The following is a 16,188-nucleotide window of genomic DNA, read 5'->3' as shown; positions in this document are numbered from 1 at the left end:
ACAGATAATGGATGGATGGAAGTTTGCAAAAGGACATCTAAACAAGCCAGTGCGTTGCAGCCAGTGGCACAGGGAACATTTCACTGATAGAGGGAAGAATGAATTCAATTAAATAGCAGCAAATTATGGAAGCAAACATCACACTGTGTGTAAAAATACTGAAGATAGGAAGAGGATGACTTCTATAACAGGACAGCAATCCTAAACACACCTCAAAATCCACAACGGATTACCTTAAAGAGGTGCAAACTGAAGGTTTTCCTTTGGCCCTCACAGTCCTCCAACCTAAACATCATTGAAAATCTGTGGATAAACCTTGAAAAGAACAGCGCATGCAAGGGGCGTCGTGGCTCGGGTGGCTGGGGCGCCATGCCGTGGATTGGGGGACCCGGGTTCGGTTCCGACCCGAGGTCGTTAACCGATCCTTCCCCGTCTCTCTCTCCCGCTCATTTCCTGTCCTGTCTCTGCACTGTCCTGTCCAATGGAGGTGAAGGAAGCCCCAAAAAAAATCTTTAAAAAAAAAAAGCGCATGCAAGACAGCCGAAAAATCTGAATCTTAAGAAAATTTAACTGAATTAAAGGTGCCCTTCCACCAAAAACGTTTAATACTGGCTCTTTTTGAAATACCATAGTTCACTCCGAGTTGCATATGCATGCTGCATGTGAAAATGTAATTCTACTCCCATTCCCTGTATTAGCTTACGAAAGAAAGTAGTCGGAAAAACGAGCAAATCTGAAAAAGCCCTACGAACTTGCGTCACTTCGAAAATTAGTATTCATGGCCTCGCCCACCTTGGCTTGCGACCGCCCACGGGAAGAAAGTTCGGATTTAAGCGCGAGGAGAGATAGCAGAGCCCATCTCGTCAGTCGCTAACGAAGAGGACCTAACAGCAAGTTGAAAACATGTCTGAACAAGTTCGTGCCTGTGTTATTTGTGGCAGTAACACATCAACATTGCATTTCTTGCCCAAGATAGAAGAGGTGAAGAAGAAATGGTTGGAATTTATCTTTGGAACACCACCAGCGAAGTATAATGTAGCGTTAGTACTGTGTTCTGATCATTTCAACCACAGTGACTTTTCAAACTTCGGTGCCTTCAGTAGTGGTTTTGCTTCAAGGTTGTTTTTAATCCCTGGATCTGTAGTCAAGACGATCGACCACCAGCTCACAAGCTGTAAGTAAAACATGAACTTTTTGTTCGAAGGTTTTTATTACAAAATAGCATGTTCATATTCTCCACGTTAGCATGCATGACATGGTCACAAGCTAGGCAGGGATGAGAGTTCTGCTTTTTCTGAGTAAAAAACGACCTTTTTATATTATGCCAAATCTGTTGAGATTTTTTTTTTTTATTAATTTCGGGGGGTTGGGGTATGTTCCTTCATGCTGTTCAAACTTTATTAACGCCAACGATGTTTACACATTATTTGTAAGTCGCCATCTTTAGTCTTGTTTAAATCTCGTTGAATGTGATGTAAAATTCGTGTTATCTACATTGTTATTGGTCAAAACATCGACGTCGAGACCATAATAGCCAATCAAAACAGTTTTTACAAAGCCACCCACATCCGCTTGTTCTGACCCACTGGAGGTAGCGTCACAGTGCTGTTAGCCAATCAGAGGTAACACGTTTACATGTCATGAATATTAATGAGTAAGAGCTGAAATCCTGTCGCTCTCCCGCCACCCGCTCCTCCACCAAACTAGAACAGCCTGAAACAGGAGAACCACAGCATTTTTTTTCACCAAAACCGGCTCACAGGGCATTCATTCATACCAGAGACCACCGCACAATTAATGAAAAAACGATGCAATGAGACCTTTAAGAAACTAACCCGAGTCCATAAAAAACACAAAGAAAAATTAGGCACGGTTTTAAAAGGACAAAAAGGCAAAAAACATTTACTTACAACAGGCTTTAATAATATCTATTTCACATGTGATCCAGCAAGAGGCAAGAAAATAGTGCGGCAAACTTTTGCAATAATTCCATTAAAGCCTCGTCTTTGATCACATTAGCAATCAGTAATAGTCAGTCTGCCACTGAAAGCATTTTTGGCTTTAGTTTTGCTTCCAGAAGCTGAAATCTAATCTCCACATCAGCTTGTTTCATGAAGTCCATCAATAACACAGACACAAACCTCAAGGTGAATCTATTCAAAACAGTACAGCTCAGGATTGAAGCATAAACCAAAAGTATGTGAACCTCTAGGATTAGCAATTAATTTGAAGGTGAAATTAGAGTCAGGTGTTTTCAATCAATGGGATGACAATCAGGTGTGAGTGGGCACCCTGTTTTATTTAAAGAACAGGGATCTATCAAAGTCTGATCTTCACAACACATGTTTGTGGAAGTGCATCATGGCATGAACAAAGGAGATTTCTGAGGACCTCAGAAAAAGCGTTGTTGATGCTCATCAGGCTGGAAAAGGTTACAAAACCATCTCTAAAGAGTTTGGACTCCACCAATCCACAGTCAGACAGATTGTGTACAAACGGAGGAAATTCAAGACCATTGTTACCCTCCCCAGAAGTGGGCGACCAACAAAGATCACTCCAAGAGCAAGGCGTGTAATAGTCGGCAAGGTCACAAAGGACCCCAGGGTAACTTATAAGCAACTGAAGGCCTTTCTCATATTGGCTAATGTTAATGTTCATGAATCCACCATCAGGAGAACACTGAACAACAATGGTGTGCATGGCAGGGTTGCAAGGAGAAAGCCACTGCTCTCCAAAAAGATCACTGCTGCTCGTCTGCAGTTTGCTGAAGATCATGTGGACAAGCCAGAAGGCTATTGGAAAAATGTCTTGTGGACGGATGAGACCAAAATATACCTTTTTGGTTTAAATGAGAAGCGTTATGTTTGGAGAAAGGAAAACACTGCATTCCAGCATAAGAACCTTGTCCCATCTGTGAAACGTGGTGATGGTAGTATCATGGTTTGGGCCCATTTTGCTGCATCTGGGCCAGGACGGCTTGCCATCATTGATGGAACAATGAATTCTGAATTATACCAGCGAATTCTAAAGGAAAATGTCAGGACGTCTGTCCATGAACTGAATCTCAAGAGAAGGTGGGTCATGCAGCAAGACAACGACCCTAAGCACACAAGTCGTTCTATAAAGAATGATTAAAGAAGAATAAAGTTAATGTTCTGGAATGGCCAAGTCAAAGTCCTGACCTTAATCCAATTGAAATGCTGTGGAAGGACCTGAAGCGAGCAGTTCATGTGAGGAAACCCACCAACATCCCAGAGTTGAAGCTGTTCTGTACAGAGGAACGGGCTCAAATTCCTCCAAGCCGGTGTGCAGGACTGATCAACAGTTACTGGAAACATTTAGTTGCAGTTATTGCTGCACAAGGAGATCACACCAGATACTGAAAGCAAAGGGTCACATACTTTTCCCACTCACAGATATGTAATATTGGATCATTTTCCTCAATAAATAAATGACCAAGTATAATATTTTTGTCTCATTTATTTAGCTGAGTTCTCTTTATCTACTTTTAGGACTTGTGTGAAAATCTGATGTTTTGGGTCATATTTATGCAGAAATATAGAAAATTCTAAAGGGTTCACAAACTTTCAAGCACCATTGTACACACCTTTGGGATGAACTGAAATGCTGACTGCACCCCAGACCTCCTCTCCTAACACCAGGGCCTGAATGCTCTTGTAGCTGAATAAGCAAATCCCCACAGCCACACTTCAAAATCTAATGGAAAGCCTTCTCAGAAGAGGTTACTATAACAGCAAAGGGGAGAGAATGGAATGTTCAGCACATTCACACAACACCTCAAACCTGTTTAACCTGGCACAGTCCCAGACACCCTGTATAAGCGACACATCAACTCATATTAGTTCGCCTGAAGACATGTTCCCACCGTGTTTTAAAACGCCCGATTCCGTTCTCAATAATAAACAATGGAGGCATTGTAGAAAAGTCTTCTGATCTTTGCATGTCTCACCTGAACGCTTCTGGATGTACACGGAATGGGCGAGTGTCCAGGATGTTTGTCTCGCACACACACAGTTATAGGATCACATTGCTGCATTGCATTTAAGACATTGTGTCCTATATGAACATAAAGTGAGACTTCATCCCTGTAACTATGGCTACGTTCACACTGCAGGCTGAAGTGACTCAAATCCGATCTTTTCGCCCATATGTGACCTGTATCCGATCTTTTATTGACAATATGAACGACACAGATCCGATTTTTTCAAATCCGACCCAGGCCGTTTGGATATGTGGTGCTAATTCCGATTCCTATCCGCTCTTTTCATATGCGACTTCAGTCTGAACCGCCAGGTCGCATTCATCCGACTTACACGTCATCAACAAGCCACAAACGTCACTATTCTGCGCTGAAGTAGGCGGCGGGTCTCTCAAAAAAGTTACAACAGCATGGCGCATAATCACGGGCGCAGATAGAGGGTGGGACGAGTCATATTTAAATTCACCTCGTTCGGTCCCCCCCACTTATAGGGAGGAAAAAACGTCTATGCTGTCTTTCTTTGCATAAGGCAAACCTCACGGAAAAATCAAAAGACTAATTACCATTCGGTTTATTGAGGTGCACAGTAGTGTATACATAGTTGCAACAACTCACATAAAACAAAACAAAGACTGATATTCGGTTGGTTGAGCTGCGCAGACTGCACAGGTTGCGAGCTCGAGCTTGGTTGCTATGGTTACTAACAACAAGTTTGACAGGCATATCGAGGTTGGGGTTGGTTTGCTGGCAGCTTTGTCCCCCCCCCCCAGTTTTTTGTCCCCCCCAGTTCAAAAAACGTATCTGCGCCCCTGCGCATGACATCAATGCGAGGGACGCTTCGGGCTGTGAAGGTTCTGAATCTTCTCAATGGAAGGACGCAGAGGTTAGGGAGCTGATTTCCATTTGGGGGGATGCAGCTATTCAAGCTAGATTGGATGAGTCATACCGCAACCGGGCGGTTTTACTTCCGTAAACACTGGCCATGCTCACTGCGTGTGACGTCGTCGTATCCTGCAATGCGCATGCGGAACACTTTTAGGTCGCTTTTCGTTCATACTGAGGATCACATACAAGTCGCATATATTTGTTAATGTGAACGACCTCACAAAAAAATCGGATTTCACAAAAAAATCGGAATTGAGCATTAAGCCTTGCAGTGTGAACGTAGCGTATGACTATAATATCCAATTTAATCGGAATATCACGCTCGAGGTCAGTTTTCATTTTCTTCAGTGAAAACTGTATGGATGCATACGATGTGGTGGTGCAAGTCAGGGCTTTTCAAAGTGTGGGGGGCGCCCCCCCGGGGGGCGCCAGAGTTCTTCAGGGGGGGCGCAACGTGAGAGACAAAATGGATCGATTTTTAGTACCTAAAGCTACAGGGAGTGAGGAGACGGCCAAGCAAAAAAACAGAGCCTCCAGGATGTTGCAATTTGCTACTTCAGCGCAAATTTAACCAATCCCCGTGAATTCAGGGCGGTGTTGAAATTATATCCAATCACCGCAACTTTCCCGCAAATTTGACCAATCATTGGCGTCGTCTTGAGGTGACATCGACAAACTACCTTCCGCCTTACTTCCGGATGTCTATGTTCAAGAGAAGCAGCATGCGCGCAGTGTTGCCAGATTGGCGGTTTCAAGTGCATTTTGGCGGGTTTTGAATATATTTTGGACTGGAAAACGTCAGCAGTATCTGGCAACATTGCATGATGTGCGAGTCAGTGTTTATGTAGGCTTAAATTCTGTTACTGAAAGTGTGTTATGTTTACAGTGAAGGACTGTGTGCACTTTTTTTTTTTTACTTAATACAAGAAATTAATGGATGCCAACATTTTTGCCAAAATGGTATTTTATTTTCCATTGTTTAGGCAGCTTCAGCATCATACTGTGAGATTCTGTTCAAATTGTTTTTTTTTTTCTTCTATGAAGCCTGAGCCATTTATTTTATTAGTTTATAATTATTGTTTAATTTAGTCTTCAGGAGAGACTGCCTGCACACAGTACTAGTATTAATAGTTTTTTTTTCTTACATGAAAGCTGAGGCATTTATATTATATTTTAAGGTAACTTCATGTTGTGCTGTGAGGTTCTCTGCACTTTAACTTTTGAACCAACAGGTGCATTTGGATAAGTAAAGCCTATTTTTCTGCATTTTTGTAGTCCTGGTAATCTTTTATATTGGTAAAGTTGTTTATAGGACCATTTCTCAGTGTCTTTGTTTTTTTAATCAATAGTTTTTCAGTAATAACTTAATATTTAACATATCACTCAATTTTAAATCACAAAAAGAGAAAATCGCAACAATTTCTCGCAACTTTCACTTCCTCCCGCAATGTAATCGCAACAAAAACCTAAACACCGCAACTTTCATCGCAATTTTTTTTGGAAACCCCCCGCAACATCAGACATTTTAGCCCGCAACAATCACAAAAAAGGCCCGTGGAATCCTGGGGGGACTGGAAAAAGAAGGAAGTATGACCACGATTATTTAAAGTTTGGATTTTCATGGACTGGATCTGAAGATGCTCCACTGCCACAGTGTGTTGTCTGCCAAGAGATGCTAGCTAACGATGCTATGAGATGTTTAAAATGTGAAAAAGAAAAAAATAATGTGTACAACAACCATTTTTTTTTTTTAAATACGAATGGAACATTAAGTATAGCAACAACAAAAATTGTAAGGGGGGGCGCTGTTGTTTATTTGCTCTCCGAGGGGGGGCTGACTCTCCCACACTTTGAAAACCCCTGGTGTAAGTGGTTAGCACGGTCGTCTCACAGCAAGAAGGTTCTGGGTTCGAGCTCAGCGGTTGGCAGGGGCCTTTCTGTGTGGAGTTTGCATGTTCTCCCCGTGTCTGCGTGGGTTTCCTCCGGGTGCTCCGGTTTCCCCCGCAGTTAGGTTAATATGGGACGGCCTTGGGCTGAGGTGCCCTTGAGCGAGGCACCTAACCACCAACTGCTCCCCGGACACTGTTAGCATGGCTGCCCACTGCTCTGGGTACGTGTGTGTGCTCATTGCTCATGTGTGTGTTCACTGCTTCAGATGAGTTAAATGCAGAGAGGAATTTCACAAGTGTGTGATGAATAAAGTTGTTGTTGTTGTTGTTCTTAACTGGCATCCATTTAGTAAACGCCTTTAAAATTCCCCATAGGGGTTTTTAACTGGTGTGTGCAGTTAGGGGACACTTATTGGGGGCAAGCAGTGAAGCCACACACACATCCACTGTTTCTCTACCTTTTCTTATTCATCATCATCTTCAGGTTAGGCTGTATATGGCAGAGTCTAGAACTATATAGTAAAAAGTTTTGAAATTGGGTACACTGATTGGGAATGGTCCCATGATCCTTTTCACCAAAGTTTGATGTCAGCACCTCGAACGCTCTAGTGCCACCATCGAGTTAAATTTAGAGGTACATTATGCGCATAACCTTTGAACGATATGCCCCAATTTTCAAAAATGAGGTACCATCAGATTCCTTGGATCAATCAGAATTCAACACACTCCGGGATTCCACCATATTGGATTTTCTACCATATTCCGCCACAAATTTTTGAAGTTAGCACAGATGATCTTCAGACCAAGCCTCAAAGTTATCAGATGGATTTCTGATTTTCAAAATAAATCATTCGCCCGTCACTGCCAAGAGAAATCGGCAGTGAAGCCACCAAACAGGAAGTGAGGTAATAGCTCAGCAATGCTTCCGTGTGTTAACACCAAACTTCATATATAGATTCGAGACAAGTTCCTTTGGATATGCAAATGATTTTGTGGTCTTTGAGCTCTGACGGGTGCTGTAATAAGCAAAAATGTATTTTTCCCCTGATGCCTTTTTTAATGTGTTGGCCTTATGATTGTCATGTCTGGCGATATCTTATGGCGTATTCACACCTACGTTGTTTGGTCCGGACCAAACGAACCAAATTTCCCTTGGTCCGGACCTTTTGGGTTGGTCTGAATACAAACCACCGAACTCTGGTCCGGACCAAATAAGCGGACCGAGACCGAGCTGCAAGGTCGGACTCGGTCCGGACCAAAGGAACCCTGGTGCGGATCTTTTGGAGGTGTGAAAGCAGACCGGACCTAATGCGACAGTTTTGCTTTTTTGTACCTCGGGAGCTTCCGTCGTTTGTCGAGCATTATGGGAAACAGAGTCTTGACACTCCACCGCAAAGTGCAAACACTGTTTCGGTTGTCAAGGGAACCTTACAACAGTCGTTCAGTCATTCAGACCAGTGGTAGGCTAGACTACAGAGTACAAAAAATGAGTAGGGGGCAAACATGGGCCGAGGAAGAAACGCGTACCCTTGTGGATATATGGGCAGATGTCCACATATCTGAGCTTTTGGAGAGAACACACAAAAATGCCGACGTGTTTGCTGTATTCAGTGAGAAAATGAAGGAGAAGGGGTTCACGCGCTCCCCAGAACAATGTCGGCTAAAAGTGAAGAAACTCCATCAGACCTACATTAAAATCAGGGACATTCTCTCAAAAAGTGGCGGTACTAGCGATGCAAAAAAGAAATTCATCTATTGCGTGAAGAGCCAGAACTGTCACAACATGATGTGCGCTCATCAGCGCTATCCTCCGTAGCCGCCTTGCCCTTTGTCGTCGTTGTTGATAAATTACTTGTACAACAGCATAGTAATCGCACAGTTGTGAAAACAGTAAAACCTGGAAAAAAACATATAGCTTTGATGACATTAAAAATAATAACAGCACGGAAAGCCTCCATGACTACTTTTGAACTTAACGCTTTGTGCGCGTGTCGTCTCTGACCAATAGCTGAACGACCTCAGGGCGCGTGTCTTTGTTGACAGATTTTGGTCCGCTTACTAAAATGTACAGTGTGAAAGCGAACCGCACCAAAATGAAAAAATAAAAAAAACATTTGGTTCGGACCAAAGCGAGTGAACTATCGAACTATCCTGGTCTGAATACACCCTTAGAGATTCCAGTGACAGGATGCGACAACCTATTATGTTGACCAGATTTATGGGGCCGCTATATTGGATTTGATCAAAAGCATAGAGCCATGGCCTCACTTTCGTTTATAAATGCCTTGAGACCTCAAGAATGGCACAGGAATAGTTTTAAGCGTTAACAATAAATCTAATATAGTAATTTTTATGATTAAAGTGATTTATATAGGTAGCGGTCTGAGTGAATGACCTTGACGTCTGTAACGCCACAACAGGAAGTCTATCGGTCTCATCGCCATTATCGCTATACTAAAACACAGAGCTGACTGCAACTCCGATCCTCCATTTTGAGCTAATTTATCACCGTGCCACGTAGATGTGTTGCTGGCGGGTGCAGCAACACAACAGAAGGTGGATTTACGTTGCATTCATGGCCCAAGAATGATCGCACTGCAAAGATTTGGACGTGTTTTGCGAGAAGTTCACGGGCATATTGGGCGCCTATGAAGTGGTCTCTCCTCTACTCTGCACATTTTACTGAGGACTTGTACGAGACCTCTGATCTGTTGAGGAGTGTTGGCTATAAGCCCGTATTGAAAGAGGGTGCAGTACCAACAATTAAAGAAAACTACACGAAAAAAGTATTTATTTTATTTAATTTTTTTAAAAGGAAAGGGAGTTCAGTTGCACCAGTTCTCCCGGAGTGAGCCGAGGGTTGTTGTTAAAACCCGGGACGGGACATATCGCTCGGGCATTGACCTCCCTGCAGTTGTTGCTAAAACCGGTGACGTCCCGTTCCATCCCGGGTTTTAGTAATCGCCTGAGCCCAGGAGTATTGGCGGAGTACACCGTTTGAAGAAAAGTGAATGAGTGGAGCAGCCGTCTTATTTCTAAAAAGGATATCGCTGCCATCTCTCTCTTATGTGGAAGAAGTGAATGAACGGAGAACTGAAAGTCAGACTGTTTCAAAAACAATCGGCCTTCAAGAAGCGAGAACGCAGACGGGTAAGCTCCGACTCTCATTTGGATTTAAAAAAAAAAAAGCCCACACCACATTGTTTACCTGCATTTAGAGTAATACACGTAACTTGTATTGTGTGTTTAAGTTACCGGTATAAGATTATTTAATTTGCTTCAGAATGTGATTGTCGCAGTTCATCTGATTATTTAATTAGCCTTTTACGTTTTATCAGTGAAAATGCATGCATGTACATGTATGTTGCATAAGTTATAACACCTATCCTGTTTTAATGAGAGTCAGCCCACAATCAATGAAGTCAAATCAGTCTAAGGCCATGTACACACGTAGCCGGGTATTTTTAAAACAGAACATTTCCCCCCCTCCGTTTATAAAAATGTTTTATCCACACCACCTCGTCTTCGAAAAAAAATCCCTTCCACACATAACCGAACATCTGCGTTTTCAATCACATTCATAAGCATCCCAAACCTGTAGATGGCATTATTTCCCCAAATCCTACCCCCAATTAGGGCTTTGACTTCGAACTTCGATATTCGAATACAATTCGAATGTTGTGAAAAAAAGAGATGTTCGAACGAATATTAGGCAGCTCTAAATATTCGAACCTGTATATGGTATCATTAGGCATAATTCTTTTATTTTTGTGAATGTGGTTGTAAACGTTTTCAGTTCAGGTCGCAGGTTTTTTTTTTTTTTTTTAACGTCTGTGGAATTTATGTGAATCGCGAAGGTCATTGTCTTTTGTCTTATCTGGGCACCTGTAGACGTTAGCGTCAAGCTGACTATGCGACACTGCGCAGTAATGCTTTCATGCGCTGTTATTTTTGTCAACTTGGGATAGTTGCTAAAAAAAATATATATATTAGCTTACTTGCGCAAGTAGCCTATAGGCCTAAATTAATTTAGCCTACACATGGTGGAATTTACATACCATGAAGTTCATAAGTTAACGAAGTGAGCACGTAAAACTAATCTGTGATCTTATAACATCGTGTCCGTGTTTGTTTGAATTGTGAATCAGAGACGCGAGCAGGAAGCAGTGACATGACAGCTGACACCGGTCTCATTCAAAACAAACATTCTCAAAAGCCAACACGAATGGGCTCGGAACGGCAGTGTTATAAACTCACAGATTAGGTGTAGGCCTAGCAGTACCTGCTCATTTTGTAAACGTTCCCCTTTGATTGTCAGTGAGGCTACAGTTTAGAGGCTTTCATCAGTACAAGCAACCAGGAAACCGAAGGAACAGCGTTTCACACAAAAAAGGCAACGGACAAACGACGAAGTTTGTGGATTATGTAACGTTAAAAGTGTCAGCCGGTATAATGCCAATTACTACGACACTGCACGTTTCATTAGTAGTGGTTGTAAAAACACGCCTGAATATTTCGTATTTCCTGCACGTAATCTTATTGACATTGACTGAACACTGCCCCCTGGTGGACTGAATATCATATTTAATTTTGATGCCGAGGTGTTAGTGAGGCATTTAAGAATAATATAATTAATAAAAGTTCGAATACTATTCGAATGTCTAGATTAATTTCCAAACGAACTTCGAATATGATTTTTGGGCCAAGGTCAAAGCCTTACCCCCAATCACATCAGAATAGCCCTCTGTTGGTGTCACTTCCGCCTAAACATAAAACATGGTGCCAAGCTCGTTTGTCTGGACAGACTCGGAGACAGAATTGCTTCTAAACACAATTTTGGAGTATAAACTTAATCTGGCTTCTGCAGTAAACAAAGGTCGGACGTTTGACGTCAGGGCAGATTTGTTGTCATTTTTTTGGCGCAGATTGTGACGTTCTAAAACGCAAAACTCCGGTTATCTCTGTCTACACGAAAAGGCATACACGGAGTTTTCAAAAATCTTCACTTTGCCCGGAGTTTTTTTAAATATTCGTTTTTGATGTGTTTTCATGTGGATGACAGGCCAAAACGTAGAAAAATATCTTCGATTTAGCAGATACCCGGCTACGTGTGGACGGGGTCTTAGTTGAGCAAGTTGGTAACGGTATTTCTTACTTTCACCATAAATGTTTCTTTATAGGACTTTGGTCTATAGCTGTAAAAGGCCTCGGCCTTAAAACCGGTTCCCACTGTGACGTCACGCACTCAGGGCTGGCTGGCTCAGCGGGGCGGCTCGAATCCCAACTTTGCGGTCGATTTTAACTCTCAAAAATATATTTTTTTAAAATTCCTATTTATGCAGCATACAAGAGTCAAGGATGGAGACACTATCCACTCAAATTTATTTAAAAATAAAAGGTTCTGCGTATCTGCTTTAAAAAAAAAAAAAAAAAGTGGCCACAAACCTTGTTGAATCTTCACAAAATCTGGCACAAAAGAGATTTTTCTCCATTCTGATGTATGGACTGAACATTAACTGAAGCTCCTGACCTGTATCTGCATGAGTTTATGCATTGTGCTACTGCCACGTGACTGCCTGATTGGATAAATTCATAGAGGAAGTGGTGCAGGTGCTCCTATTAAAGTGGAAGGTGAGTACACATTCAGAGGATCCCGCCCTTCTCAAAATAGCATTTTGTGACAAAACGCTACATGCAATGTACAAATCAAAATAATCCAAACTACAGCAATAAGACTGTAATCCAAACACAATTATTCACTATCGCTAATTGATTGACCCTGTATATGACATACACTACCTTTCAAAAGTTTGGGGTCACTTTGAAATGTCCTTATTTTTGAAAGAAAAGCACTGTTCTTTTCAATGAAGATCACTTTAAACTAATCAGAAATCCACTCTATACATTGCTAATGTGGTAAATGACTATTCTAGCTGCAAATGTCTGGTTTTTGGTGCAATATCTCCATAGGTGTATAGAGGCCCATTTCCAGCAACTCTCACTCCAGTGTTCTAATGGTACAGTGTGTTTGCTCATTGCCTCAGAAGGCTAATGGATGATTAGAAAACCCTTGTACAATCATGTTAGCACAGCTGAAAACAGTTGAGCTCTTTAGAGAAGCTATAAAACTGACCTTCCTTTGAGCAGATTGAGCCCATGTTTACATTAGACCGTATCAGCGGATCATCAGATTAACGTTTTTAAAACGATTAGTGTGCACACAGCAACACCAATACACGATTTGCGTGCACACAGCAACACCAATACACGGATACGCTCGGCTCCGCAGGCATCCTGCGCTCCAAATCACTCCGCCCTGAACAGCGAGTGCCCTCTGGAGGGTGCGCACTCCGGCCTTGCGCAGCTCACAGAGCGCGCGAGTGAAGTGCACAAGCTGTGATTCGGGACTGAGCCGCTGTGTGTGTGATCCCAGCGCATATCACTTACCACTTGCAAGTGGAAGGATGGCAAGCCTAAAGACAATCATAACTACACAATGGGCAGTATTTGCATCAGTATTTGCAGTATTTTCATACTTTTATACTCTTTAATGAAAGGTGATACAAGGCGGAAGTCCGCGCCGTTTTTCAGCAGTCGCGTCACATGACCAACGCCAGCGAATCAGGAAGGTGGATGTCACAGTGACGTTGTCCAATGACGACGCCAGCTAGAGCTCAGCACAGCGTATCTGTGTATTCTCAATGTTTACACAGCACCGGATCAGACACGATCTAGATTGAATACGTGGACCCTGGCGGATTCCCGTTTCCCGGCGTTTCCAGGCGGTTTAATGTAAACGGACAGTGCATCCGCGAAGAAAACGAGACAGATACAGTCTAATGTAAACTTGGCCTGAGTTTCTGGAGCATCACATTTGTGGGGTCGATTAAATGCTCAAAATGGCCAGAAAAATGTCTTGACCATATTTTCTATTCATTTTACAACTTATGGTGGGAAATAAAAGTGTGACTTTTCATGGAAAACACAAAATTGTCTGGGTGACCCCAAACTTTTGAACGGTACTGTAACATCTGCTGGACTTGAGCCAACACCATAACGTAACTATGCAGTTAGTGAGAGGCTACAAGACTGCGAATTCTGTTCGAAAATCAATAAGTTGGCCTATAAGAAACAAAAAGTTATGTGACTGATTTTTACTCTTCATTTTTTTTTTTTAAATTTGTGCACCAAGATGAAAAGCATGACCGCAATTAAGAACGCTTTTGTACAGTCTTTGTGTCCACCAGAAGCTTCGAGAGAAGGAGGGGTGAAAAACGGATATTCTGTAACCGCTACTCTCACCCTCATTCACTCTCTATTTATGAATGCAGGACATAGCAAGCAGAGCCTCCAACTCAGAAAAGGCTTCCTTTCTGCTGGCACACTGCTGCTCCCGCTATTTTAATACACATTGTGTCCGGATCCTTTCAAAAAGACAAGCGTTTAACACAAATAGTACTCGATGTCGTCAGCGAGTTTGAGCCTGGGAGCCTTTCTGATTTACCAAAGAAGAAAGACTGCGTATTCATGATGTACCATCTGCATTTGTTAATTACAGAAAAGGTGGCTGGTGAGTCAAGTCAATGAATAAGCAATGAAGATCAACTATAACAGTAAGGAATACCATAGTGTGTTTTGCCCACCTTGAGGCTGGTATTGGAGCGAGGATGACTCAAGTCGTTGAACCTCCATGTGTCCGTCCCTGGAGTCTCTACTTGCTCTCTCTGGAGGTCGGGGGTCCTCACATCACCGCCTTGCAGCTGGAAGATCCCCAGAGACACAGGCCGCTCCTTTCTGTTACCACACAGAGAACCGAAGGACACGTTAAAGGGGTACCAAATATAATATATACAGTTGCTGATGTGACAAAGTAACGTATTCTTAAGTATTCTATCAAATTTATATACTAGAAAACAACGAAATATCTTGGTAATTGTAAATATAATAGTCGGTACGCTCAACGGCACAAGAGCCGCCGTTTTTAAAAGACCGTGACGTCAGCCCTACCCACTGCACTAGGAGAGAAGCATGTAATCATGGCGTCGGGCGCATCAAGTGAAAGCGACAGCTCTGTCGAATCATACGAAGAGATCCCGCAAAAGACACGTCTGGAGGATCGTTATGCTTTCCATCGGTCCTGTTATTACACCCGAAAGCAACACACTGTGGCACTGTGTAGCCGATCACTTACAATTCATCCTACTTTCCGATTCACACGTGCTATTCCCAACCTCAATGAGCCAACACAACTGGGCACAGACATACGTCATGAGTGTTACGCAGAGAAAATGAACGTGCATTCTGATTGGATAAAATTAATATCATGGCGGGCTGTTCAAACTGCGGAAATAGTTTGCTCGAGCTACTTTCCAAACACTAACTTTCCAACCTTAGAACAAAAAACTTTTGTAAGTCTTGAATAAGGTTCGTTAATGTGTGTTTTATTGTTATATTTATTCTATATATTGCCCTCTGTTCCCCTTTAAATGTCATTACTGTGCCAAATTTAGGGGTTAAACACAGAAAAGGAGATGGTTGTGGATTTCCGCAGAACTGGCCCCGCCCCCCAACATCAATGGAGTAGCTGTGGAGATGGTTCCCTCCGTCGGGTACCTCGGAGTACACCTGACCAACACGCGCACCAACACCACGGCCGTCATAAAGTAAGCCCACCAGTGCCTCTACTTCCTGAGCAAACTGAAGAGTGCAGGACTGGGGACTGACGTCCTCAGGTCCTTTTACAGCTGTGTGGTGGAGAGCATCCTGACGACCTGCCTCACGGTGTGGTATGCTGGCTGCACTGTGGCTGAAAAGGAGGCGCTGCAGAGGGTGGTCAAGTCTGCACAGAGGACCATCGGGTGCAGCTTACCACCCATCAGTGACCTCTACACCACCGGATGTAGAGAAAGAGCCACCTGTATCCTCCGTGACCCCACCCACCCTGCACATGGACTTTTCACTCCCCTGCTCTCTGGAAGAAGGCTACGCTGCAAAAACATCTAGACTGAAAAACAGCTTTGACCAGGATGCAGTCAGACTGCTGAACTGCTCCACCCCTCATATACTGAACACTACGCACCTTACCAACGTGCCTTAATACTGTGAACTGTTGCTGCTCATGCTTTTGCTGCTGTACTTTCGCACTGAACACATTTAAGCTGTTGCCACTGCAGTACACTGTGCAATACTTTACTGTCCTTTGAATTTTAATGTTATCTTAGATGGCTTTTATTTTAGTTGATTCTATTTTTAAACCCAACCTTAGTTTATTCTATTTGTTATTTAACTATTTTTACTGATTTAGTTCCTTTTTTTTTTTAATATATACTTATTTAAGCTGCACACACCGAGACCTGGGTAACTGCGTTTCGTTCTTATCATGTCACACGGCTTGAATGACAATAATGGTGCGTT

At 42.7% G+C, this 16,188-nt stretch overlaps 1 protein-coding gene across 1 annotated transcript in view; it reads right to left on the bottom strand.

Moving 5' to 3' along the window:
• The window catches only part of spag9b (sperm associated antigen 9b), a 146,665-nt gene that overhangs the window by 33,869 nt on the left and 96,608 nt on the right, over positions 1 to 16,188 (bottom strand). The window contains exon 5 of the mRNA XM_060939628.1: positions 14,418 to 14,568. Coding sequence (XP_060795611.1) covers positions 14,418 to 14,568 — 151 coding nt within the window. The remainder of the gene's footprint in view (positions 1 to 14,417; positions 14,569 to 16,188) is intronic.

The sequence above is a fragment of the Neoarius graeffei genome, chromosome 14 (assembly GCF_027579695.1).
Source record: "Neoarius graeffei isolate fNeoGra1 chromosome 14, fNeoGra1.pri, whole genome shotgun sequence".
Taxonomy (NCBI): Eukaryota; Metazoa; Chordata; class Actinopteri; order Siluriformes; family Ariidae; genus Neoarius; species Neoarius graeffei.
The sequence above is the reverse complement of the archived record's forward strand: the minus strand, read 5'-3'. Positions and strand labels throughout refer to the sequence as shown.